The 27,226-nt window shown below is 42.4% G+C and overlaps 4 protein-coding genes and 1 long non-coding RNA gene across 21 annotated transcripts in view; 2 read left to right on the plus strand and 3 right to left on the minus strand.

Annotated features, from left to right (window-relative positions):
• Positions 1-354: 354 nt before the first annotated feature.
• LOC147643154 (uncharacterized) lies at positions 355-1,672 on the plus strand (the record flags this gene model as incomplete). The annotated part of the gene is made up of 1 exon (XM_086836585.1): positions 355-1,672. A coding segment is annotated over one exon (1,102 nt), but the record flags the coding sequence as incomplete, so codon positions are not given.
• A 108-nt stretch (positions 1,673-1,780) lies between these two features.
• Zw (glucose-6-phosphate 1-dehydrogenase Zw) lies at positions 1,781-8,166 on the minus strand. 7 transcript variants are annotated; one of them, XM_020952954.2, is made up of 4 exons: positions 7,872-8,166; positions 3,346-3,605; positions 3,067-3,284; positions 1,781-3,006 (listed from the first exon to the last, which is right to left on the minus strand). In XM_020952954.2, the coding sequence occupies exons 1-4, from the start codon at positions 7,888-7,890 to the stop codon at positions 1,929-1,931; spliced, it is 1,575 nt and encodes a 524-aa protein (XP_020808613.2). In that variant the 5' UTR covers positions 7,891-8,166; the 3' UTR covers positions 1,781-1,928. The 7 variants fall into 7 exon arrangements, with proteins under 7 accessions (XP_020808613.2, XP_086692729.1, XP_086692731.1 ...); XM_086836603.1 differs by lacking the exon at positions 7,872-8,166 and adding an exon at positions 4,273-4,629; XM_086836605.1 differs by lacking the exon at positions 7,872-8,166 and adding an exon at positions 4,159-4,573.
• Positions 8,167-8,378: 212 nt separating this feature from the next.
• On the minus strand, positions 8,379-10,241 carry Ssu72 (Ssu72 CTD phosphatase). Its single transcript, XM_020952929.2, has 3 exons — positions 9,830-10,241; positions 9,499-9,757; positions 8,379-9,434 (listed from the first exon to the last, which is right to left on the minus strand). Exons 1-3 carry the CDS (start codon positions 10,054-10,056, stop codon positions 9,333-9,335), a joined length of 588 nt encoding a protein of 195 aa, XP_020808588.1. The 5' UTR covers positions 10,057-10,241; the 3' UTR covers positions 8,379-9,332.
• Positions 10,242-12,251: 2,010 nt separating this feature from the next.
• Positions 12,252-27,226, minus strand: part of Tlk (Tousled-like kinase) — an 83,492-nt gene continuing 68,517 nt past the window's right edge. For 9 of the 11 annotated variants that reach the window (XM_020953037.2, XM_086836588.1, XM_086836587.1 and 6 more), the window contains 7 exons: positions 17,874-19,871; positions 16,957-17,787; positions 16,691-16,869; positions 16,220-16,412; positions 15,946-16,151; positions 15,661-15,880; positions 12,252-15,601 (listed from right to left, as the gene is read on the minus strand). In XM_020953037.2, coding sequence (XP_020808696.2) covers positions 15,323-15,601; positions 15,661-15,880; positions 15,946-16,151; positions 16,220-16,412; positions 16,691-16,869; positions 16,957-17,787; positions 17,874-19,871 — 3,906 coding nt within the window. In that variant the 3' untranslated portion in view covers positions 12,252-15,322. Of the gene's footprint in view, positions 15,602-15,660; positions 15,881-15,945; positions 16,152-16,219; positions 16,413-16,690; positions 16,870-16,956; positions 17,788-17,873; positions 19,872-20,868; positions 21,288-25,059; positions 27,146-27,226 lie in introns of those variants that run through there. The other 2 variants (XM_020953036.2, XM_020953040.2) reach the window with 2 other exon arrangements.
• LOC147643155 (uncharacterized) lies at positions 20,367-21,474 on the plus strand. The gene is made up of 2 exons (XR_015272513.1): positions 20,367-20,600; positions 21,174-21,474. It is a non-coding gene; the product is annotated as an uncharacterized LOC147643155 (long non-coding RNA).

Consider the following 27,226-nt stretch of genomic DNA (forward strand, 5'->3'; position numbering starts at 1 on the left):
GCAGAATTGTTAAGCGCCAAACAACTAACTCAGAACCGCTTTCCGAATTGAAATTAAGGCATTTTTGACAAAGTTATGCGATTTTTAAACTTTGGCTGTCCCAAAAAGTTTGATGACATTTCCAATTTTTTCAAAAAACAGGAAAGTGGTTATTTCTACAATTTAGTATGGAAAATTGTTCATGGGTTTTGCTATTCAGCATATACATATATGCCTGTACACTGACTCCTTGCTAAAAGGCTTGCAGTTCTCTCACCTTCACCAAAGTTTTAACCTTTTCAGACACACACTCTTAATCTCTCAATGCCGTCATAGTTTTAGTTGCTTGTACTTATACCAACTTTTCCGTTCCAGCAGCCAGGAGGCTAGCCACACCAACAGTCGCTCTGCCACATTTACAAACTGGGACGTCAGCCAGCCGGCCAATGTGACCGTGAGGAGTCGGAACAGCATGGGCGCCTCGGTAGAGAGCAGCTGGCTGTGGGTACCGGCCATAAGCGATGTGGCGAGGCGCCGGGCTTCTCATCTGAGGTACCAGCACCACGCCAATGGTTCCACCACCTTCACGTGGGACAAGCCCGAGGAGAGCGATCTGCTGTTGGGGTACACCATCTACTGGTGCAATGCCTCCGATACACTCGGCCAGCTATGCCAGGACGGTGTTGCCACCAATAAGATCTCGTTGTACGGTGCTGAGCGGCAGGAGTACACATTCAGCAGTTCGATGGCACTGCAGGATATTGCCTTGGCACCCAATTACGGAGATCATGTCAGTGGCGGCATAAGCGCCAGGCTGGTGGCCGTGGAAAAGAAGGAAATTGAGGCATTCACGTTCCGAAAGGCCAGGATTCTGGAGGGCATCGGTGCCCTGCTGCTGCTGGGATTGGCCATCATGTCAGTCAAGAAGCTACACAAAATGAATGATATTAAGGTTGAATTGCCCATTATGGGCCAAAAAATGAGACTTGAGCCAGTGTCCGAGTCCGAGGCGAAGTCTTCTCCTCGTGTGGGTGTGCCGAGGATAACGAATCCATATTATGATCCCAAAATTACCATAGTTAATATAGAGCTTCAACCACTCACAAACGTGGACCAAGACCAAGAAAGGGAACCAGAGGAGCTGGAGATTGACGAGTCCTTTACGGATGTCGTTGAGCAAACCGAACCAGAGTCCTCGTCATATGTGTGCATGAATACCGGCAATGGAAGACCACCGTCACCACTTTTAAACACTAACAACAATGGGTATGTCATGGCATCTCCACCGCAAATAAATCTAAATGGCAATGGCAATGTCATGGAGTCTGCGCCACGAGTAATGCCTAACAACTTTGGATATGTCTTGACACCTCCACCGCGTATGATTCCCAATAACGATGAATATGTCAATCCGCCTCCGCCTCGATTAATACCAAACAGCGATGGATATATTAATCCGCAGCCTCTACAAAGATGAGATGCAAGCCACGTCGCACTTCGCCTCGCCTCGCATTACACACAGTAAGGGAAAATCCAACGTAATCCAAGCTCTCACAGTTCACTGCTTATCGCGAATAAATATATAAATACATATATATATACATATGCGTAGTAAGAATCATCACAAATTATAACTTTTTTTGTTTTGTTTGTATAAACTTACTAAATAATAATATGTGTACATACATCCCTATTATCATTTGTGTTATCTTATTCAGAAATCAGAAAACTCAAGGCTTTAAATTGCGGGTTATGACTCCGGGAACTATCTAATATATCCAATATCAAAGTTCTTTGGTTATTAATTAAACTCTTATTTGTATATTTAATAAAAAAAACATTCTCGTACAAACCATAGAAAATTACAAATAACCAAAGATTACATAGAGATATGTAAGCACAGAGAGTAGTGTCCTGTGATTAACCCAATCACAATCCCGATCCCAATCTTAGAGATTGGACGTGGACGGCTTGCCGCCGTGCCACTTGTACGAGCCGGAGTACTTAAAGTTGTTCTCCTCGCACTTGCGATCGGCCTGCTTGGGCCCCCGGGAGCCGTACTGGTAGGTGATGGGCTTGACGCGCTCGCGCTCGATCTTGTGCAGGATGGGTGTGAAAATGCGCCACGCCTCGCGCAGCTCGTCGGAGCGGACAAAGTGCATCTGGGAGCCGCAAAAGACATCGAGAATGAGCCGCTCGTAGGCATCCGGCAGGTAGGAATCCTTGTAGCGGTGCTCATACGTGAGATCCAGCTCCGTTTCCTCAATGTCGAACGTGATGCCGGGGCTCTTGGTCATCATTTTGAAGTACAGCGCCTCACCCGGCTGCACACGGATCACCAGCTCGTTGCGCTTCGTGCTGCCCTCGAAAATGTCGCCGGGCACATCTTGGTACTGGATGCGGACCTCCGCCTTGCGTTCGTTCAACGCCTTGCCGCAGCGCAGAATGAAGGGTACGCCCTGCCAGCGCTCATTGTTGATCTTCAGCACGCCGAGGGCGTAGGTGGGCGTAGTGGAGTTCTTGTCAACAGTGGGGTCTTCCAGGTAACCGGTACGTGCATCCTCAGTGGTGCCCGCTGGATTGCCAACATACTGGCCCAACACCATGTCGTCTACGGTAAGGGCCTCGATGCTCTTCAGCACCTTGACCTTCTCGTCACGTATGTCGTCCGGATGACAGCTGACCGGCTTCTCCATTGCCACCAGCGACAGGATCTGCAGCAGATGGTTCTGCATCACGTCGCGAATGATGCCGAACTCGTCGAAGTAGCCACCGCGACCCTGGGTGCCGAAGGGCTCCTTGAATGTGATCTGCACCGAGGCAATATTCTCTCGATTCCACGTCGAGCTGAGGATCTTGTTGCCGAAGCGAATGGTCATCAGATTCTGGACCATCTCCTTGCCCAGGTAATGATCGATGCGGTACAGTTGCTCCTCGTGGAACAATCCAGCCAGGTGATCGCTCAACGCCTGCGATGAGGCGTCATCGCGTCCAAATGGTTTCTCGATAATCACGCGGTTCCAGCCGCTGCAAATACAAGGTTTCAGTATGAGATTTCACTTGGACGCAGAGAGGAGGACTACTCACCAAACGGACATGCAGATCTGCTTGATGTTAACCGTCACCTCCTCGAAGACGCTCGGCGGCAAGGCCAGGTAGAAGATGCGATTAGCCTTGTTCTTGTTTTCCATCAGCTCCAGCTGCTGGTTGAGCAGCTCAAACCCAGTTCGCCCATCGTAGCTGCCGGCCACATACTCATTGAGGGCCCAGAACTCCTCGTACTTGGCCTGCTCGTGGGGCTGCACCTGTGGAATGTACGTGGCATAAGCATCTGTGAACTGTGGACACCAGTTGCTTGGAACTCACCTTCATGTACTGCAGGCAGGATGCCTTGAGGCTGGCAATTGACAGCTTGGAGCGTGCATACCCGCAGAATTTGGTCGGTTTTGGGAGCAGGTCATCGCGGTAGAGCCACCAAAGGGTTGGGTAGATCTTCTTCTTGGCCAAATCCCCGGATGCCCCAAAGATCACGAACGTGTGCGGTATCTTGCCATCGAAGTGGGTGCCCTCACAGACCATGGTCGGGGACTTGAGCGACTTGATGATGAGATCCAGGGCGGTGTGGTCTGAAAATACAAGGTAGGTTAGCTTTTTTCAAGTCTCATATGATTCACAAGCACAAACCACACCCACAAGGCATAGAAGCATCTAGATTTGTTCTAAAAAGGTTTGATAAGGTTTGATATTTCAATATAATTGATGTTTATGGTTAGTTTAAGAGCATTTTCACTGTCCGGTAAGCAGTTTGCATGGATATATCTCAGAAATCCTGGTCCTTTCCAAGGCATTTCTTTAATATCTTTGCTAAGATAAACTCGAAGTTGGCCATAAGTTGGGGCTTTCAACCTCAATAGCCTTTTGCACTTTAGAAGCCCTTTGCTCATATATAAACTTGACCTTGACTACATGGATTGTATGACCTTTGTATATACGATATGTATCTTTTCAAAATCGAAGGTATTATGATTTGTAGTCCATTTATTTTAACTCTACTCCTTGGGGAAGCTTCCAAAGTATTCGCTGAGGATCTGGTGTGAAGTCTTTGGAGGACTGACCTGTAGTGAGTGTGCCGCGAGTGAAGTGAAGGAGGAAAGTGAATGGTCGCGGCCTTGTGCTGACCTTATTTATGAATGGATTGAAAGCAGTTGATAAGAACTCGATAACGCCCCGGATCCGTTGTCTAATCACAATGACTAGTCACCAAATTTGCCACTTGACTCTGCCAGAGGTCACCTGGTTGATGTGGTTTGTCCGGCGCTGCAAGAGATCTCGTGGCGGAGCAGATCGTCAGATCGGGTGCGGAAGCCAGTGAGTGGGGGACAGCTGGACAGGTGTACGCGCGCGTATCTTTCGATGCGGTTGCACAAAGCGAATAAACTGCTGCGCTGTGCTTGACTTTGAAAAGTTTGTAAGCGGCGGTGGCGCGGTCAACGACGACGTCGCCGTTGGCGTCGACGGCACAAAGTGCAAATTGCCAGACCAGAGTGTAATAGGTGTAATGCCGTAATGGTGTAATGGTGTAATGGTGTAATGGGTCTCGTATATCTGAGATCCGACGAGACCGGCAGCAGCCTCAGCGTCAACATTTAGCTGGAATAATGAATTCTCTGATCTATGAATCTGATTTCTTTGGGGTCTTAAAAAATCACTACTCCAAGCTTTTACAATCGAAGCAGTAGAATAAAGTTGATAATTAGTAAAAGGTGCGCCAGCATTTATCTCATAAATCTAGTAATTCCACACTACATCTCTTCAATCTTTCAAGTATCAATCTCTAGAAACAACCGAGAAACGTTATTTTATTTTTGTAAAATACAACATGTTTCCAGTTGTTATTTCGGGTTTCTCACATACACTAAGAAACGTAAGCTCCAGCTTTTAGCTGAGCTCATTTATTATAAATAATACCTATGACTAATAATACAACATTTATTGATTGGAATTCAATCTAAAGTGTACCTTTTTTTGTGTATTTCTAAAAATATCTTGTATATATTTTGTATAATGTACATATCTGTCTCGGAATCAACTCTCTCATTTGTTATTATTATCAGCTGCGGGTTTGATTACCTTGCACAAATAAGATGGACTGGGAGAAGTCTCCCAAGAACAAGATAGGATAGGTTAAGTTTCAACAAGTTACTTATGATTTTGTTTCATTTTTTTTTTTAGAGAGATAACAAAAGGCACCTTGAAAGATGCCGGCATCTCATTGAATGTTTCGAGTATTCCCTAAAGGGGACTACTTATTTATTTTATTATTTGTTGCCAACCTAATTCTGGTAGCGAATAATAAAGATTCAATAGCTTCAAGATTTGTCTCTCTTCACGAAATATTTCTAACAGTATTATCCCAAAACTGTTTTTAAGGCGGACGGATAAAAACATGATCAAAGACAAATTAATATTAAAAATTAATCAAAAAAAGAGATAACTATGATCAGTAAGTATCAATCAGCATTAAGTAACTATGAGCAGTATGCAACTCTGAACAGTAAGTAACTATGATCATTAAGTATGTATGAACAGTAAGTACCTATGTTCAGTTACTAACTTTGAACACTAATAAACAATGACTTGCAACTTCTGTAACACAACACGTATCTGAGACCTGGCTGATAGAAGACACTTCGTTCCGGGGATGTTAGAACCAGTTGGGAATCATATGCACAGAAGTTCGCAAGTAACTATGAGCAGTAAGTAACTCTGAACAATAAGTATCTATGATCAGTAAGTAACTCTGAACAGTAAGTACCTATGATCAGTAAGTATCTATGATCAGAATGTAGCTATGAGACGTAATTAACTCTGACAAGAAAGTATGTATGACCAGTAAGTATATATGAACAGTAAGTAGCTATGATCTGTAATTAACTTTAAGCACTAATTAACAATGACTTGCAACTTTTGTAACACAACACGTATCTGAGACCTGGCTGGTAGAAGACACTTCGTTCCGAGGATGTTAGAACAAGTTGGGAATCATATGCACAGATATGCGGAAGTAACTATGAGCAGTAAGTAACTCTGAACACTAAGTAACTATGAGCAGTAATTAACTCTGAACAGTAAGTATTTATGTTCAGTAATTAACTCTCAATAGTAAGTATCTATGATTCGTAAGTATGTATGAACAGTAAGTAGCTATGATCTGTAATTAACTTTAAGCACTAATTAACAATGACTTGCAACTTTTGTAACACAACACGTATCTGAGACCTGGCTGGTAGAAGACACTTCGTTCCGAGGATGTTAGAACAAGTTGGGAATCATATGCACAGATATGCGGAAGTAACTATGAGCAGTAAGTAACTCTGAACACTAAGTAACTATGAGCAGTAATTAACTCTGAACAGTAAGTATTTATGTTCAGTAATTAACTCTCAATAGTAAGTATCTATGATTCGTAAGTATGTATGAACAGTAAGTAGCTATGAACAGTAAGTAGCTATAATCAGTAATTAACTTTAAGCACTAATAAACAATGACTTGCAACTTTTGTAACACAACACGTATCTGAGACCTGGCTGGTAGAAGACACTTCGTTCTGGGGATGTTAGAACAAGTTGGGAATCAGATGCCCAGATGTGCGAGACTTGTTTTGGATCAAATTTAAGGGCAAGCTATTTGAATGAAACTATGGATTTATTCTGCTATATAATTTTACTAGTATATAAGTCGGAGCATGGCGAATCGGTGGATTATATGTATACATACATATAAATATATAGCTGCCTTAGGAACGATCGGAAATTTTTAATAAAAATAATTATAACTTTTCCAGTTTTTAACAGATTTCCCATCAAATTTAGTATATAGCCTATATATATTAATCTAGAGGAAACTGCAAGCCTCTGAATGAAAAAAAAGCAGGCAGTACTATATTGTTTTTGATCATAAATATATATTATTTATAATTTATTAATTCCCAGTGATCGTGTTTCAATCTGCAAGGGTTTAGAAAATAGCTTCCTTTCTTATTAAACTTTGATTGATATAAAAAAATAGTATAATTCAATTGCAAACTTGTGAACTTCGGCTTCCCAAAGTTGATTCCCTTTCTTATTTAAGAAAGGGAAGTTTGCTCCTAATTAAATTCCAGGTAATGCAATAATGCTTTTCGGTTGACCAATCACGATGGGGGAACTGACCGGAGCTGGGGATGGCTTCACGGAGGAGATACCGCGATGGTGAATCACACAGCCACGGCCAGTAATTATAATCTCGGCCGAATCGCATTTGACATTGACACAGACGGCGGCACGGGGGCAAGGAGACGATGGAGGAGACAGAGAACAAGGTAATGTTGGGCATGAAATAATGTCTGAATAAATTAAAATCGAGCGGGTTTTGTGTTTTGGAAAGGCTTTTCGCTAGCCCCCGCTGTTACAGGCACAGGCAAAGGCACTGGAACTGGAACTGGTACTCGCATGGCACGGCACGCATGTGTGCCAATTATTTACGTGTAGAATGTGCGCGGCGCGCTTCCAATGTCATTACCGCGGAGAATGGAGAATGGAGAGTGGAGAGCGGACGACACGAAAGGTTATTTGCCGGGCTTTAATCTTGGGACACTGAGTGGCTGCTGTTGTTGGCAACAACAACTACACGTCATCGGTAGATAATTGGGGAGTGAGGGCGGGAAGATTGAGCTTTTTGTGATAAGACGCTGTCGTCCGTTATGTTTTGTAGGTGACCCCCTAGCCGAAGAACACATTTTGAAGGGCGCCGCGCGCTCGCAGTCGCAGTCGCAGTCACCAGTCACTATCACAATCGTCCACCTGACAGCGGCACTGTGATCGCACGGAGTATGCACAAACTAAAGCACTTACCTTCCTTTTGCGTTGTCATCTTGTCTCGCGATCCCGTTAGCCGTGTCAAACGATGAGGGAGAGAGCACACACACACACACAGAGAGACACAAGAAAGAAAAAAAAGCGTAGATTTTTTGTACAAACAACTGTACTGCCGTTGTTTGGTTTGATTTCACTAGCCAATTGTTGGTATGCTTAACGTTAAGCAATCCGGCTATGTAATTACGACGGTCAGCGGATGGAGCTTGAGTTTGGAGACGCGGAGTCCTCGAGAGCACAGTAATGGAGCCCAGCACGATCGTTCACTGACTGCGCTAGGCCGAGCGCGGAAAGCGTGCATGAAGCGGCAGCGGGCAGCGGCATTGCCAATGGCAACAAGAAACGGCGCTTTGTAAGCGACGTCGCTGATCGAGGGCAGGAGCGGATTCAAACTCCAGCCGGCCTGTGTTTTATCATTATATTATATTTAATTAATCAAGAAAAGGTTTTTACGTCAGGTTTTCCACGAAAGGCTAAATACAAGTATTTTTCTTTTCTTTTTTTTAATAATAATTTATAACATTTATATTGTTTTGTTTTGTTTTGTTTTTAGTTAACTGCGCTGCGGTCTCAGGCCATTGTTTGTAACATACAGCCTAAGCACAGCCCGCAGCGGTCTTCGGTTGCCCCAAATAGGCCCTGTCCAAACAATTTGTTAAACTATTAATGATAAAAAAGCTACGCCCCACCCCCGTGTTGGCGCCCACCCGCCCGATTGTGATTCCGATCCGCCCCTGGCTCTGCCTGTTGCCTGTTCTCTGTTGTGCACTCATTCACACAAACACACACACACGCACACACGCGCGGGCAACGTAAACACGGGCCTCTGCATGTGTGACGACGCTTCTCTGCATGCGTTTGCTGCCCGCTTTTTGTTTCTGTTTATGTGAGTGGTTTCGGTCAGCAGGGACGGCGCGGTGAGTGGGCAGAGGATCGGAGGGCCAGATCGGCGCCAGTGTTGCCAGTGTTGCCAGCTGGGTAAAATGGAAGTGGGAGTGGGAATGGAACTACGGATTACATTTACCAAGTGTGGTGGAGACGAGAGACGGGGGGAAGGGATGCGGCTAAACTGCTGGGATTACAAGGATTACGGACATGCACACATATACCTAATTCCAAATATGTAAGAGCAGCGGTGCCGGTGCTGATGCCAGAGCCGTTAAGCCCTCCGCCGCCGCGTTGTAATTGTTTGTCACTTTATGCATATGTAATTCGTGGGTCAGGCCAACAGGTGTAATTCTTGCGTGCGAGTGTCGTGTGTGTTGAGTGTGTTTTGTTCTGTTGTCTGCTCCGATGGCCCTCTCTATTTACAGTTTTATTAATTCCTATGCGGCTCCGTCCGGAAGCCGTCGCCCGCCCCATCGCCCGCTACCCGCCAACCAAGACCACGAGAACGGTTGAGCCAGAGTGGGGGCACGTACTGTTTGCGGATGTCGGTCGTCAGTAGAAGAGCACAGAGTGCAGGATCACACGGTTGCGGCGCTCCTCAAACTCTTGGATCATCTCGTCGATGTCGTTGTCGAGATCCGTGGACTTGGCCAACTGTAAAGATGAGGGAAGAGCGAGTGAGTCGGGGTGTCGTTCTGGCTTGGAGTGAACTTCGTACCAAGTTGATCATGTCCGTGATGAGAAAGGCGCCCATCAGCGCATCCTCAGCGTTGTCAACCACATCCACGTTAAGAACGTGCACCGGACGGTTGTCCACCGATTCCATCGACTCCATGTGCAACACCACCAGGTCGTACACGCGCTCCTCCACAGTGACAATGATGTCGAACTGCTCTTTGGTGTCTTGAAAGCGTTCCGGGCACTTTTTGATACGCCGGTTGCGGTCCAGCATGTGCAGCAGCCCGTTCTGTGTGTAGCTGTGGAAGCAGAGGATGAGAAGGCTGAATGAAAGGAGGCCAAGGCTCGGGTCGGCATGCAGTCAAACTTACAACTCCTTGTCCTTCGACTCCAGGTCGCGGTAGATGTGCTCGTAGGTGGTGCCGAACTCGTAAACATTCGGCTTGTCGAACGCCATGCCCGGCAACTTGACGCGTTCGCCGGTGCCGTAGGAGCGCACGTTGTAGCCCTTTTTGGCCAGGAAGTTGTGCGCCTCCATTGAGCGGTTCATGTTTGAGGAGCAGACCACGGCCACGGACAATTTGCTCGGATCAGTCATCTTTGGCAGTGCGTGCAAAAAAAAATTAGCAAAAAGAAGATTCACTAGGGATGTTGAAAATATATCAACACATCGATATATCGATATTTTTCTCTAAGTGATTTATTTATATCGTGATATTTTGTTTGCCCAAGTATCGATGTTGCGATAAATCGTAAAATACCATTTCAGTATTTTAAAACCATAGCTTTTAAGGCAGATAACAGGTAATCTCTCTACGAAAGACACAATCGCAGTATTTGTAGGTCGATAACGATAAAATACTGCTTTTTAGATCAAAATATACTGGAGGTTCATTTATCTTTTTTCAAAAGCCAGGGATGAAAACTGTTTAAATTCAAAAAAATACAAGAAATACAATATTATCAAAACCCACAAACCACCCCAAAAGTAGTTTATTTTAATTGAAAACTGTTGTTATTAATCATTTTAGTATTTTTTTATTTTCAATGTTTCATCTCTTGTTACTTTTTTCGCCTTCTGCTGTTTGTCTTTTGTTTTGTCTTCTTTTTTTGTTTTGTTTTTTTCTTTTATCTTTTCTTTGAATTAATTTATTAATTAATCTTTATGTTTACTTATTGATTTAGTATCTTCCACTTTTTCATCCACGCATTTTACTCGCCACTTCTCGCGCTCACAGCGCATCTCTCCTAAGTTTCCTCTGCCACTTCTTATACTGAGGGGAGGATGGGTGGGTGGGTGGTGTTTTTGTTTTTTGCTTTTTTGGTTGAAGGAAAGGATGCAGTTTCTTTTGGGGGTCTGGGAAGAAGGTGTCTTATGGAAAACGGAACGGTGGCATTATCCATCTTCATACCTTTCTCATTTACGCTTGTCTGCAGTGGCGCATGCAAATATTTTTAATATCCTTCACTTTAAATAATTTTTTAGCATAACTATTAAATAATTTGTTTTGTATATATATATACGTGTTTATATATATATATATATATATATATATATATATATATATATATATGTGAACATATATATATATATATAAATATATATTATTTATATTCAGTTTTGTCTTTCGTTTTTTCTTTCAATTTAAATGTTATAATTATTATCGTAATTATTATTTAATAAAATACTCAACAAATAATGTAATGGGTTTTCGTTTTGTTTTGTTTTTTTTTTTCTTCTCTCTTATGTTTTCCCCACCTTTTCGTTTTAGTTCTTCTGCTGCTGTGGCTCCTCTGCTGCGATCGCCAATCCCATCTTTGCTGCTGTTTTTAATTTATTTTACTCTCTTTTTTCTGCATTTATATTTTGATTCGTTTAGTACTATTTAAACACTTAGTAGGTATTATTTTCTTTTACCTTTATATGCATATGCTTGTTTGTGGACACTTTTCATTCCTTTCTTATGCAAAAAAAAAATTAAGAAACAAAGCAAAAACGAATGGAATTTATATCACATCAAATGGAAGTGAAACAAAATGCAGACAGAAACATAGGTAAATGAAAACATCACTTGGGATTTTTTTTTATCAAACATTTCGCTTGTTTATTTTGTTTCTCTTGTTGTTTGTTGGTTGTTGTTGTTGTTGTTGTTGGTTTCTTTTGTGGGCTGTGGATCGAACCGAAACCGTTAAGTGATAATAAAAAGTAATGATAATGATAATCATAATCATATAATAATAATAATAATAATAGTCGTTTTAAATATATATAGATATATATAATATAATTTATAATTTAAAAATGTGCATTTTACATAATCATATTATAGAATATATTCGCTCATACTCCTTCATACCATTCTGTCCATTTCTCTTTCTATCCACTCTTTTCACTTTTTTTAAAATCAACACACTCGCGCGCGATCATCCAAGTTATCGATGAAATCGCGTCGATAACACACACACATCTATATATAAATAAACATATACATATATATATATCCATATAAATATACATTTAAATACATATATGTATATATATATATATATATATATATATATATATATATATATATATATATATATATATATATATATATATATATATATATATATATAGATATACCACTATGGTATCGGCTTAAATAAACGAATAAAAATTATCATTATCCTCATCTCACTATGAAAACAAAAAAAAAAAAAAAATCTTACAAACTGATTGGCTAAAATTAAAGGAAAGTACGTACATATACAAATTTGCATATAAATCTGAAATGGTTCTTCTGGTTCTTCTTTTGCATCTTTTATCTTGGTTTTGTTTTTGTTTTCTTGTTTAATTTTAATTGTATTTTAGGCATAAATTATTTATATAAATATTTACAATTTTCTTTGCTACTTGTTAGGGAGTTGTTTTTTGCTTTTTTGCTTTTTTCTTTTTATGTTGTTTTTCTGTTTCTTTTGCTGCTGTTTCCCATATCTCACCATCACTCTTTCTCTCCTTCTTCTTCTTCTGCCTGCCATCTTCTTCTGTGGCCTTTCCTCTTTCTCTTTACCGTTACTGATTCCGCGTTTTTGCAATATTTCATATGCTGCGCTCTAAAAACTAATTTCGGGTTTCATTATTTATAATTTCTGTTTTTTTTGTTTTATATACTTTTACTTTGTATTTTTGTTGTTTTTTTCCTTTGTTTTATTTTTGTTGTATAGACTAAAGAAAAAAATGTTTTTAGCTTTTGGATAAATCTGCTTTCGCTGCGTCCTTTTCTTTTTCTTTCTTCCTATCTCGCCTTCTCTCTTTTTGTGAGCCTTCTCCCTTGTCGTGTTCAAGTTTCTTTTTTTGCGGATTTTTATATCGGTTTTACATACATAGAATTCTATATATATTTATATTATTGAAACATTTAGCTTGGTAGTTCATGTGTTTTGTTTTTGTTGTTTTTTTTTGCCGTTTGTATATATATATATAGGTTTCTATATTAATATGCCTTGGATATTAATATTTAATACAATGTTACGCGCATAGTGCATTACAAATATAGTTTAAAATTAAAAAAAAAAAAACATGTATTTAAATATATATGTTGTTACATACATACATATATATATTTATAATTTTAATAAAAACTATTACATTAGTTAATATTATGAAGTATAATTTGAAGTAGGACTACTTCAAAATGGGGCTTTTCTTTACTATAATCTGACGCGAGAATCACTCTTCTCTCCTTTTCTCTCTCTCTTTCTCTGTATCTTTCTCCTCCTATTCCCCTGCGCGCAGCCGTAACTTGTTTTCTTTGCTCTTATTTTCTTTCTTTGTTGTTGTTGTTGTTGTTGCGTGGCATTGATTTTCCTATTGTATCTAGCTTTATCTTCATCTGATTGATTTTCTGCACCTCTCTCTCATTCTCTCTGTCTCACTCTCTTATTTAGCGGTTATTTCTTCAAAGTGCATTTTGTTTTCTTTTGGTTGTTTGTTGTTGTTGTTGTTGTTGTTCAAGATTACGAGTATATACAAATGTATATGTATGCACGTGTGCATGGTTTTTTATGATATTTAAATCAAGGTTAATTTTGGGAATTTTGATACAAAACAAGCGGAAAATTAATAAAAGCTTTCGTCTATGAATTAAATGTATTATCAACAAATTGTATATCAATAAAAAATAAAAGAATATACAAGCATTTACGCATTGGGAAATAATTTAAAACACACATGTACATACATACATGTCGGTATAATTGTAATTACAATATAATTTAAAGAGTGTTTCGTGGAATATTCAGAGATGTTATGAGTTCTGTCGAGAGTCTGTTTGTGTGCGTGCAAAACACAAAAAAAAACATTGCAACTGGCTGTATTTTTGTTGTAATTTGTGTTTCCCTTATCTTCTTCTCTTTCTTTTTGATATTCTTTACTGGTTGGTTTATAGCTTTCAGCTAATTGGTTTTTTTTTATATATACTGTATGCTTTTTTAGCCTACGCTAATTTGCTATCTTTTTTTTACAAAGAAAAACTTCTCTCGCGCGCTCTTTTCCTCTCTCGTTCTTACTGGCTCTCTCACTTGCTCAGCTCTTTTGGGAATTGTTTTGCGTTTGCTTCTTGTTTTTTTTTTTGTTATTTTCTTTTTTGTGTTTAGATGCCACCTAATAACTAATTTACATTTAGGATTTAATTATTATTAATTTTATATATATATATTAATTATTCTGCTTGGTATTTTATAGTTAACAAAAAAAAAAATGTGTGTTTATATAGCAGCCTTTATAAACAATTTCTCAAGCTTTCTTCTCCTTTTCCTCCTGTGTGATTTTATTCTCTTCATTCAGATTTTCTTTTCTGGATTTCTCCTCTTCGTGCTGTACTTTTTGCAGCTTCTTGCCAGCTTAGCTTCTTTCTCTTCATCTGCTCTTTCGACTTTCTCCGGCTGTATTTGCTGCTGCTGGTTTTTTTTTGTTTTGTTTTATGTTTTTTTTTTGTTGCTTTACGCTGTTTATCACATTTAATATATATATGCATATATATATATATATTTATTATATATTTATTATATAGTTTCTTTAATTTAAGTTGGTTTTTATTTTCCTTTTGTTGGTTTGCGACTCGCAGTGGAAATTCCCTTGGTGTTCGTTTTTGCTGCTGTTCTTTTTTCGCGTTTGAATTATGTTTGCTGCTGCTGCTACTGTTGCTAGCGCCGCAGCAGCATCAACAATTAGCTTGGCTTTCGCGGCAGTGTTGCGCAGACAGCGTCGTCTTTGTATCCTCCATGTTCCATTCATCTCCAGAGCTTCAGTTCCTCTTCAATTTCATCGCATCAGTTTATAAACATTACAGCAGCTCCTGTTGCAACAGCAACTTGTGTTGCTGCTGCTGCAGTTGCGCCTGTTGTTGCAATTGTTGCTGCTGCCAGCGCTTGTATTTGCCCTGATAGGTTGGAGTTGTTGTATCTCCGCCTACTCCTACTCCAACTCCAACTCCAACTCCTCCTCCAGCTGCTGCAGCGACAGCTCCCGTTGTCATTGTCATTGTCTGCAGCATAATATTGTTGTTAATAATAGTGCTATTATTATTGTTATAATGCACGACGGCGGCATCCATCACAGTTTCATAGCAATATGCGGCTGCTGCATCCAGCAACGTTGTTGTTGTGGTTGTTGTTGCATAATTGCTGCTACTATTGTGCAGCTGAAGTTGCTGCTGCTGCTGTTGCTGTTGGAGTTGATGGAGTTGCTGGAGTTCCAAGTGTTGCAGATGCTGCAACTGCTGCTGTTGCTGCTGCTGCTGTTTTTGTTGCTGTTGTTGACTCGCAGCTAGTGTTCCTCCTACTGCTGCGAATTATGAATTGGAATTGCGCTTGGTTGGCAGCTAGGACGAACTCGATTGATTCATATTGCCAAACATGTGGGCAGAGAACGATGTCTGGCCCGTGGAATTGGCCTGCGATGTCGACGACTGTTGTTGCTGTTGCTGCTGTTGTTGCTGCTGCTGTTGCTGTTGCTGCTGCTGCTGCGCCTGCTGCTGCTGTTGATTCAGCGATCCTCGCCCATGTTTGGGTATCGGCGGCTGGATATACTCATGCCTGGCCAGCGCAAACACATCCATGCGATCCTCCTTTCGATAGGCCAAGCAGCCTCGAATGAAACTCTGCACAGTAAAAAGTTGAATGATATTTATAATTAAATATAATAAGCCACTCTACTCACCTTGGCCTCGTTGGAGACGGTTGGCTTGTTGGAGAACTGCACTTCGGTGGCCTTGAGGATTGTGTTCTCCTCGAGAATTGTGGCCTGCGACTGATTATGGCCAAAGGGCTTCTTGCCGTAGAGGCATTGGTAAAAGATGACACCGACACTCCAAACGTCCACCTTGGATGAGATCTTTGGCGGATTCTTGCCCACAACAAAGCATTCGGGTGGCAGATACCTAATCGAAATAATATAAACAACTTAATAAGGGGATCGAAAGGAAAGCTAATATTTAATACGCACCAGTAGGTGCCCGCTCCCTGTGAGGTTAGATCCATGCCATGATCGGGATTGTAGTTCTCATCGTCCATCACCTTGGACAGACCAAAGTCGGTGATCTTGATTTCGCCACAGACATTGCCCTCGGTCAGCAGTATATTGCCGGGCTTCAGATCGTAATGGATAACTGGCGGCTTAATCTCATTCAGATACTTGAGAGCAGATACAACCTGAAGAAGGCAAGCAATTCAATTATTGATTAATTAAATTAAATATTAAGCATGCATGGGACACTCACCTGCATTATTATCGAGCGCGCTTCACGCTCGGGTATAGTCTTATGTTGCTTCAAATAAAAGTCCAAATCATGGCCATCACAATACTCGAGCACCGTGCAAAACGAGTTTGCATCAATCTCAAAGACATCGTAGAGCTTGACGACCCGCGGATGATCCAACGCCTTATGGATGTTGTATTCCCGCAAGGCGTGTCTGGTTGAGTTAATTGGGGATGGTTTTAAGAGGTAAAGCAAGATTATTAGTGAGATTAATTGCAAATAGAGGAGAGCGAGGCCCAGACCCTCAGGTTATTTTTGCCTAAAAGCTAATTGTCTTTCTGTATAAGTTTCTTCTCAACTTGATAGCCGGAATACAGCTAGCTCCCTTTCCCCAATTAATAGTCGTACAAATTTTCCTAAACTCCTCGATCTTTTTCCTCTCCGTTCACCGTTCACCGGTCGCCTTTCGCCTTTCGCCTCGCCACTACTCACTTGATATAATTAGCTTTCTTATCCTCCTTCCAATCCTTGTTTAATTGGTGCACCTTACATGCGACATAGCGTTGCTCCTTGAGGTCGAAGGCCTTGTGCACCTCGGAGAAGCCGCCCTTGCCCAGCAGCATCAGCAGAAGATAGCGTTCGTTCAGCACGGGATGATTGTTGAAGCGGGACTAAAATACAATGGTAATAATACCGCAATTGTTAAAAACAAAAATCCCAAAGGGAAAATCACATTTGAGGCTTGAACCGATGCCCACCTGATCCTCGTTGAGTATCCGCTTGAGCTCTCGGATATGCAGGTTACGCTCTCGCTCCAGCTTCTCCATCTCCAGCTGCAGGTCGGCGTCCTCCTTCTTGAGTGCGTTTTGTCGCAACTTGAGGATCTCGTCATACTCGTAGTACTCCTGCGCTGTGTACGCCCCCGATACGGGGTCCGGCTTGAGGAAGGTGCCAGAGTCCGAGCAGCTGCCGCTATCGTTACCGCCAATGCCACCGCCTCCGCCGCCGCCACCTCGATCCGAGAGTCGGTCGCCAACGCCGCCGGAATTGCCAACATTACCACCCGATCCTCCGCCGCCATTATGCAGCAACTGAGCCTGATTGGCCTGCGTCGAATTGGAACGCGATAAGCCGCGTCCGCCGCCACCACCGCCGCCTCCGCCACCAACACCACCGACACCGCCGCTACCGACGCCGCCGACGCCACCGCCGCCACCGACGCCGCCGCCACCGCCTCCAACAATTCCGCCAGCATTATTGCCACCAAGGCCGCTATCAACGCTGACACCACCACCGGCACCGCCGCCGCCAAGGCGGTCACTGCCCGGTCCGCTGACAACAACGCCGCCGGTTAGCTGCGAGGAATCGTTCGAGTTGGAATTCTGTTGCTGCTGCTGTTGCTGATGTTGCTGCTGCTGCTGCTGTTGCTGGTTGTTCTGGTTGCTATTGTTGTTGCGCTTACGTCCGGACTCCGCCGGGCGCTTCTTCATTAGCTGCTTCTTTTGCCGATCGATCTCTTCACGTTCGGCGGTGATCTCCTCCTGCCGCCGGCTCAGCTCCTGGAACGCATAACCGTCCGTCCAGTTCTCCTGCAGAGATTAAATGAGAGATAAATGATTATACATTTCCATTTCTCAGAGATACTCTAAAGCAAAAAAATTGAACTATATCTCACCTGGAATGTGGCGCCCACTCGCTGGGTGACAAACTGGCCAAGGCGGAGACGATTCTGCATACACTTTTGGCGCGCCTCCTTCTTCTCGATGCTGCTCTTCTCCTTTAGCAGCTTTTTAACAACCTCGATGCACTTGGCAATATGCGACTTGTGCTGATCGATCGTCTTCTGATTGCCAACTATCTGACACTTTTGCTCGTCCGATAGCCGCGTCATCTCGTCCAGCTTCACCTTGCCGGACTCATGCTCCGCCTCACGTTCCTGCAGTTCGTGCAGCGAAACCTCCGTTTGTGTGGCCTTGCTATACGTTATAATGGTGGCTGGCATGGCCATGGGCGGTGGCGGTGGAAGAGGTGGTCCAACGCCCACATTAACACCAACACCTACACCAACGTTTACACCAACACCAACCATACCGACAACGCCAAGGGAACCCAGCTGATGCGGATGCGTTGGAACAACGGTGGCCGTTGACGTGGTCGGCGGTCCTAGTTGCTGCTGCTGCTGTTGCTGCTGCTGCTGCGGCGTTTGCTGCTGCTGCTGGATGGAGGCGAGACTGAGGGGATGACCCATGCCCACGACCACGTGTGGAGGAACCATTTGATTGGAAGTCTGTTGCTGCTGCTGGCGCTGCTGCTGCTGTTGCTGCTGCTGCTGCGCCTTGCTGGAGTTGACATAGTGGAAGTCGGCGGCTCCCGCTTGCTGCTGCTGCTGCGGCGTCTGCGTTTGGGGACTAGCTGGTGGATACAAATAGGCGCTGCTGGTCTGCACCTGCACTTGGTTGCCAGCAGCACCTCCTGTAACAACGCCGACGCCTACGCCGCCTCCCGCCGTCACACCTGTCGCCTGTTGCTGCGTTGTCTGCTGCTGTTGCTGTTGCTGGGCGGATGACGGTGACTTGCTGCCGCCGCCCGTGTGGGATCCCCGGATTCCGCCCGAGTTCCCACCCCCACTGCCGGCGACGCCAACGCTGACACCGACGCCTGGCTGCTGCTTATTGAAGTAGTCGTTGATCTTCTTGTTGTCGCTGCCGGGCAGCATTAGGCGGGCATTTTTGCCGCCGCCACTGCCGGACCCGGAACCGACGCCACTTCCTCCGCTGCCGGCACCACCGCCTCCGGCACCGCCTCCACCGCTGCTTGCTGAGCCGCCCAGGCGATCTCCCAGACCCAGGCTCATGTTCACCTTGGGCATATCACGAAAGGCCAGAGATTTGCCCTTCAGGCTGCAGTTGTTCACACCACCGGATCCAGTGCCGCCGCCTCCTGCGATCCCACCGCTGCCACCACCGCCTCCGGAGCCTCCGCCGCTCCCCGCCTCATCAGCGGTATGAGGCATTTTTCGTTTCCGTTTCCGTTCCGCCGGAGTGCGCGGCTTGCCGACAGCCACTGCCGCCACGGACGTCGTCGTTGTGCTGGCTGCCGTCATGTAGCTCATCTCTCCGGCTACGCCTCCATTGTTCGAGTGCTGCGGGGGTGGTGGCGGCGGCGGTTGTTGCATACCCAATGTGGGTGGAAAGGCGGGATGTTGTTGTTGCTGCTGCTGCTGTTGCTGCTGCTGAAGGGCAGCTCCTGCTCCTGGCGTTGCTCCGGCAGCACTTAGCATATCGTTGACATCCTTCTCGCTGTGCGAGGAGCCAGTGCTCATATTCGAATCCGGATTGCTGCTGCCCTGATGCAGTCCCTGCAGCGACTGCTGCTGCTGGTGGAAGTGCTGCTGCTGATGCAGTTGCTGCAGCTGGTGTGGATGCTTGTGCAGGTGCTGCAGATGCTGCTGAGCGAGGATCTGCTGTGGATTCGGCTGCTCCTGTTGCTGCTGCTGCTGGGCGTTGTGATGATTCGCAAAATGCTGTTGCTGTTGCTGCTGCTGCTGCTGCGGGGGCGGGGCCTGCTGCTGCTGAGGCGGCTGCAGCTGCTGCTGTTGCTGCTGGTTAGGATGGTGGTGACTTAGGGCCGAAGTAGTCTGCGGGGCCATCTGCAACTGAGCACCGGCGGACATCTGCAATAAACAAGGGATATTTTAAAGTTAGTCAAAGTTTAATTTCAACTGATTTTTATATATATACTTTATTATACTAAAAGAATAACTGAATAAATATTAGGCTCAAAGACTTAAGTACTGTGTATTTAATTACAATATTTCTTGTAATATATTTAGACATATATTTCACAATAAATTGAATTGAAGCCTAGTTCCCATTGTTTTTTCCTATTGCAATTGTTTTGAAATTTGTATTTCCACGTTTCTAATTCTTGCAATATTATTAAATCGAGTCCTTACAAAATTTCAAATTAACTTTTTATATTTATTTTTTTATTTTTTAGTTTTTATGTTAAGTAGCTATCTAGTATTTATCCATTATTGCTTATGCTTATCACTTCACTCTTTCTCGCTTCTCTCACTCATTCCTCTCTCAGTTCGTTTTGTGCACTTGGCAACACTGCCGCCGCTTTTGTTTTGCTCCGCTGCTTCTTTGGCCGTTTTTTTTCTCTCATCTTTCGCTCGTTTTGCCCGAGAGCGAGAGAGAGCTGCCACATTCGCGGGATTTGGCATTGCGACTAGGTGGCAACCCAGGGGCGGTGGCAGCAGTAGCGGCGACACCAAAAGAGAATGTGCAAAATATGTGTGTGCGCGAGAGTGCGAACGAGACGAAAGTAAGGCATGCGTTTGCGTGAGAAGGAGTGCGACAAACGGAGAGAGAAAGAGCGAGCGAATGCAGCCGATTGTGTATGTGTGTAATGTTTTATCAAAAAGCACAATGTAAAGACAATGAAAACCAACAAGGAACAAAAATACAACAAAAAAAAAGATGTTGAACAATTTAGGTTGAAATGAAAATGGCTACCTAACACAATTAGTTTTTTTTTTTTCTTCTTTCTTTGCACTCTACTTTTGCTTCACATATTTTTCATTCCTTTAACTTTAGCTTTTTAAATTGTATTTTTATCAATTTTATTTTATTTTTTTATTTGTATGTTCACAAAATGCCGTTCACCTTTTTTAAGCGCCGCATATTTTTCTGCACACACATACGTGGCCGCGTGCGCTGGTGTGTGTGTTTATGTGTGTATGTGTATATGTATAAATGTATGAGTGAGTGTATGTGTGTTTGGCTTTTCACATTCTATTACAGTTTTATCACATTTATTGCTTTTTCGGTTGATTTCCTTCGTAATTTTGCACTAATTTTCACATATTTGTTATTGTTAAGCAATCTTTTTGATATTTCACTATAAAATGAGATATATATATGTAAATATATACATATATTATAACCGTTTTATTCCGATTTTTTTGCAGTCGCTCTCATCGTGCGCGTGTGTGTTTGTAAAATGGTAAGCGGAGCGAAAGAAAGAAGAAGGTGCAAACACACAGAGGAAGAGACAGAGAGAGAGTGTAAGCAAGCAAGCAAAAGAAGAGTGGTGAGCGAGCGGCTCACTTTTAGTGAGAGCGTAAGAGGGCGAGAGCGGAACAACGAGTGAGAAGTGGGAGCAAGAGCAGAGCGAGTATAACTATTCGCTCATTTGCAAAAAAAAAAATTAAATAAATAAATAAAATTGCAACGAAACCTAACGGCACCAAATAAATATAATAAATATTATTCTACTGTTTATTTTTTCGTAGATATACAAAATGTATTTTATTTAATTAGGTCGAATTTTTATATTGAAACTAGAAATACAAATATTAAAAAATACAAGAAATTGCGCCAAGTTGTTGCTGACGTTCTGCCGGCGTCGCTGCCAGCGTTTCGCTGCAGCTTTTTTTTTTTTTCATTTTTCTGCCAGTCTCTATTCCACCGAACTTCCAATCCAAAACGGAATGGAAAGCAGCTGCTGGCAAAGAGAGAGAGAGAGAGAAAGAGAATGAGGCAGCCGGCGTCTTTGTCAATTCGCGAGCAACGACGCCGGCAGAGGGCGCCATTGGCGCAACTAACGCACAAGGGCAACAAAAACAGCACGGCCACCGAGTTGCCAGTTTTTTAATTACAAAAAAAAAAGAGTAAAAACTAAACAAAAAATTGTTTGATTTTTATATTAAATTATATTTTCATATGCATAAACTTGTACACTGTTTGGAACTAGAAGTAAAATTGCTAATAGCCAAGAAACAAAAATCTAGTAAATTTCCAGTGGAGGGGGGGATGAAAGTAGGACAATATGCATTCCAATGGGCTGTTAATTGATTAACAAAAAAATGACTCATTAAATTCAGAATAATGTGCACAATAGAGTTTATTTAATATTTATTACGATAGAATACCAAATTGTTAGATATTTGAATATTTATTAATTTTGTTCCGGTGTACTTCCTTTTTTCCCTGGTTCCTACCCATTCCATCATGTCTCATCACCCTATTTCTTCTTCACCTTCTTTTCTCTTTGGACAACAGCTGTCGCATGATCGCTGTTTTTATTCTCTTCCCGCTGGAATTACTATTAAAGGAAAAGCAGACACAAGGAATGGAAAAGAAAAATCGAGGTGAAGGAAGAGTGTGTTGCCAAACATGGGCAAAGCATGAAAATTGTAACGGCCAGCGAAAGACGAAAATTGGCAAACGACGAAAACTGTGAAAGCGAGAAGGGTGGGGGAGGGGGAGAGAAGAAACCGAGTCGGGGATAGGGATAGGAAGAAAACGAGAGACGAACGAAAGGCCAGACAATGAAATGAGCTGATGATAACAAGCCGCCACCAAGTGAACGTACATATGTATGAACGGGGGTGTGGTAGGGGCAATAAGAGGAGCAAGAGCAAGAGCAAGAGCAGGAGGAAGAGTAAGAGGAATAGTGAGAAGCGCAAAACGAAAAGCGACAAACTACGACGGCGACGACGACGACGACGACTTAATTTTTGGGCCTTGCCTCACGTGCGCGTGAATGAGATAAATCTATGATGATGATTATGCTGCTGCTGCTGTTGCTGCTGCAGCAGTGCGAAAGGGAGAAGCAGAGCGAGGCAGCAGGCGAATGGTAGCGGGGCAGGAGGGAGACGGGCATGCGAAAAGAGCAGAGGAGCACTCACACACACAACACATACAATTGTTGTTGCTTGGAATTGAAATTCGGACCGAGATGGAATGAAATGGAATGGCATTATGGGCAGTGTGGCACGGGGCAATGTAGAGGCGCCGCCGTTGTGTGGGTGTGGCACTAAACCCAACGGAACTCGCATGCATTACGCATGCATTTCTTATTGAGAGGAAATCTGCGAGAGTGAGAGAACCTAGCGGGCGAGAGAGCCCCCCATAAGAGATGGAACATTCCATTAGTGCTTGAAAAACCGTAGCAGTGCCCGTATTTAATTATTTATTACATTTTTTTTTTAATATTTCTGGAGCGAGCCGTTTTGTTGTTGTTTCTTGTTGGTCCAGCACTTACAGTGGGGACTTTATAAGCACAAATATATTGAGGAATCGTTTCCAAGTTATAAAAAAAAAACAAAAAACAAGAATCTTAACTTAAAATTTTTCAGATTATGATATTTATATATATATGTATATATTGAGAGCATATTTTAACAATTTTTTATATATTTTTATTTTTAATTTATTTAAAATTCGGTTTTAAAAAGGCGTCTTCCGAGTTAAGGAAGCTTCACTGTCAAGTTGCAGCAAATAAAGGCGGACTTTCATGTTTATAAAAATCATTCATTTTTATATTTATTTTTATTTTGCTAATTTGGTTGATAACTCAATAACGTATGTAAATATGCAAGCACTTATGAAGATACTTATATATGTATATATGTATAATTAACCATCTATGTTTGTGATTCTGTTTGCATGTGTGTGTGTGTTTATGAAACTTGTTTGCAAGAGACGTTGACTTCAAATCCAAGAGACAGAAATAAAGAAAAATCAAACAAAAACAAAAAGTTCAACGCGAGCTCCGACAAAAAAAAAGTAACGAACAAAACACACATCGAACCGCAACTTGGCTCGACGTCGCGTTGCCGCTGCCTCTGTCGGCGCTCGGTTTGCGCTGCTTTTGCCGCTGCTAGCGCAGTTTAACAGTTCACCAGTGTTGCCTGGTTATGAGCGCATAAAATAAACTAGGAATAAAAAATTACCAGAAACCAGAAGCTAATGTTAACATAATAGTAATTTTTATACTAACTAAAATAACCCAGATTCGCAACGGTACAATAAATAAATTAATATTGATGTAATTATTGCTGAGAGAACATTAAAATATTTCATTTTCCACTTTCCAAGAAGCTAAATCTAGCCAGAAATAAGCTAAACTGGCAACACTGCAGTTCACGTCGATGAGTCAAGGTCGAGAGACGTCACGCAAATTTTCGTTTTCATTGCCTTTTGCCCACAGACAAATAAATACAGCAGCAGCAGCACACACTCACATACATGCATGCAAGCACACGCTGTTTTATTTTTAGAAACGAATGCGAAGCCGAAGTGGAAACGAAGTTGACACGATAACGAATATGTGAGAGCGCGAGAGAGAGAAAACTAAGAGAGCGAACGCTAGAGAACCTTGCAACTACAACATCTGGTTCGCTTCGAAAAATGAATGAATAAAATATAAAACGGTTCATCTGCCGCTTCTCGTTGTTGTTGTTGCTTTAATTTTTAAGCAAACATACATACGTTTGTAAATATGTTTAATAATTTAAAACGTATAAAAACAGGAAATAAAATAAATAATAAAAATTTAGAGACCCACAAATTTATATGCTTTACAATCGAACGATAAAACCGTTAAGCTAAATGTTATATTTAATTAGATTTCAATCATTTATATTTTGTAATCTCCCAAAAATCTATTTGATTATTTCCTGCCAGGTTTTTTTTTTACAAATTCAAGTGTTTTCGTATTCCCTTTTCTAATTCCCCAAATCTCCCTATTTTCACTTTTACTGTAGGGGCTTCTATATTTGTTCTCATTACCATCTCCAAATTGAATTTAATTTTACACGCTCTCTATGCTTCAATTTTTTTTTTTTTAATATCCATTGGGTTAACATTAACATTTTGTGTTATGTTGCCCAATTTCTGTTAAATATTTCTGACGTCGCGTCGCAGTCACCGCCGGCTGGGCGCACAGAACAAGCACTCTCCCGCTCTCACTCTGTTTGAAACTAGCACGTGCAGGCGAAACCGCTTAATGTAAACAGAGAGAGGAACAGAACAAAGGAAATAATAATAAAAAAAAAAAAAAACACTCACGCTCTTCGTTAATTTGCGGCCGCTGCCAGCGTTGCGTTTGCTACCGTTGCTGGCGCTGCGACTGCGTTTGCGAGCGGCGGCAGCAGAGGCGCCGGCAGAGGCTAACATTATGTAGCCGCCGCTGTTGCTGCTGTTGTTGTTGTTGTTGTTGCAACTACTGCTGCTGCAGCTGTTGTTGCTGTTCGTTGCTGCCGTCGTCGTGGTGGTTATTGTTGTTGCACTACGTTTTCTCGGTATTTTTGGTTGCTGCTGTTGTCCAGCTATTTGCTGTGATATTTCTTGTTTTTGCAACTCTGTTGCAATTTGATAAATTTGCTGTTGTTTTTGTTGTATTATAGGAATTTGTTGAAATGGTTTCAATTCAGTTATTTGGTTTATAATTGTAGCTGTTGTTTCTTGTTGTTTGTTAAATATTTTTTGCGATATATTCCGAAATTCTTCTGGTATTTGTTGCAGCCTTGGTGGTAATGCCGATGGTATGTTTCGATGAATTTGTGGTATATGCTGCTGGCTTGTTTGTTGTATTTGCGGCGGTTCTTCTTCATCAATTCTCCACAGTGGATGTTGTTGGTGAATTCTATTTATTTCGATTTGTTGTCTTTGCCTTTGTATTTCTTGTATTTGCAGGCCTGGCTGCTGCATTTGTTGTTCGTGCATTACAAAAGCAAATGCAGCACAAAGAGGAGATGGCGTGCAAGACATAACATATTCGCTCTGAACTAGCGCTCTTTCTCCCTCTATCGCACTGTTAACAGAGAGGGCTTGAGAAACAGCTGACACACTTACACTTGCCGGCGAAAATCAGCTGCTCTCTCTCTCTCTCTCTCTCGGCCGGCGCTCTTTCGCTCTTCTCTTGCTTTGTATTTTCGCACTCACACTCACACATACATTGAATGATGCACAATAAAAAAAATAAAATTAAAAAAACAAGTTTCGGCTTTTTTTTTGCCGATTTCTTTTTGTAGGAAGTTGTGCGCGAATTTCAGCGACACGTCACGTTGCTCGCTCTTTAAGTTTAAGTTCGTAACTGAGAGCCAGTCGACTAAAATTGGCAAATCCAATCCACACACAAACACACAAGCACACGAATACAGATCACACAAGCACGAATGCGAATAAAACAAACTGAACGCGACTCAACGAATGTTCGATGGGTGTATTTTGCGGCCTTTTTTTTCTGGTTTCTTCTGGCCAGTACTTGTCCGTATGTCTGTGCACCACATTGCGTATGCGTATATGTATGTGTTTGTAATGTCTGCTAACCGAGTGAACTTAAATTGTGTTTAGCAACCGCCGCCGACAAAACCAAAACGAAACCGACACCAACGCCGTCTGCACACGAAATGCTCTGAGAGGGCGAGAGCCGACAGCTGCTCTCCTTGCTTGGCGGCTCGGCTACAAACTGCTCCTCTCCGCCGCTCTCCTCATTTTCACTCCTTTCTCCTCTTTGTCTACCCCTCCACGCACTACACGCTTCGCGATGCTTCGCGTTTGTTCTTGTTGGCAAGGCCGACGACTGCGCTGCCTCTGCTCTGCTAGTGACTGCGACGTTAGAAAGCTTGCACATTTCCCACTGCATTCGGATTTTCTTACTGTGTTTATGCTGCTGCTGTTGCCTTACATTTGTTTCAATTTTCTAGAGGGTTTTTTTTTTGTTGTGTTAACGTTTAAAGATAAGTATCGCTACCGATAATTATTGCTTTCCCTTTTAAATCCCAAACTCTCCTCGATTTATAAAGAACGATTTACCAAGAAAGATTTTCTTTCTATATTATATTTGTTTAACAATAAACAGTTGTTTTAATCTTAAAATCATTTAATATGTCAGTGTATGTATACGCGTTTGTTGACTATTTGTATGACGGCTAGTGTAATGGTTTGAAGTGGGGAAAGAGATGGCACTAGGAGTGCGCATTTGTGTCGTTATTTTGCCGATTGTATGCAAGCTAACGGTTGTCTTGCCAATGACAGGCAATGGAGCAAGAGGGAATGGGAAAGGGAGAACGAATAATTACTAAGGTCACTCTACACTGGCTAGCGCATAAAATTTATTTGGGACGCTATAAACGAACTATTTTCAATTTAAATAATTTGTAATAATAAAATCTTGGAAACAAAATGAAATTCATATGTACATATATGTATCTCTATACACAAAACAAAAGTC

The sequence above is a fragment of the Drosophila serrata genome, unplaced genomic scaffold (genome assembly GCF_035046125.1).
Source record: "Drosophila serrata isolate PLE 108 unplaced genomic scaffold, ASM3504612v1 contig_285, whole genome shotgun sequence".
NCBI lineage: Eukaryota > Metazoa > Arthropoda > Insecta > Diptera > Drosophilidae > Drosophila > Drosophila serrata.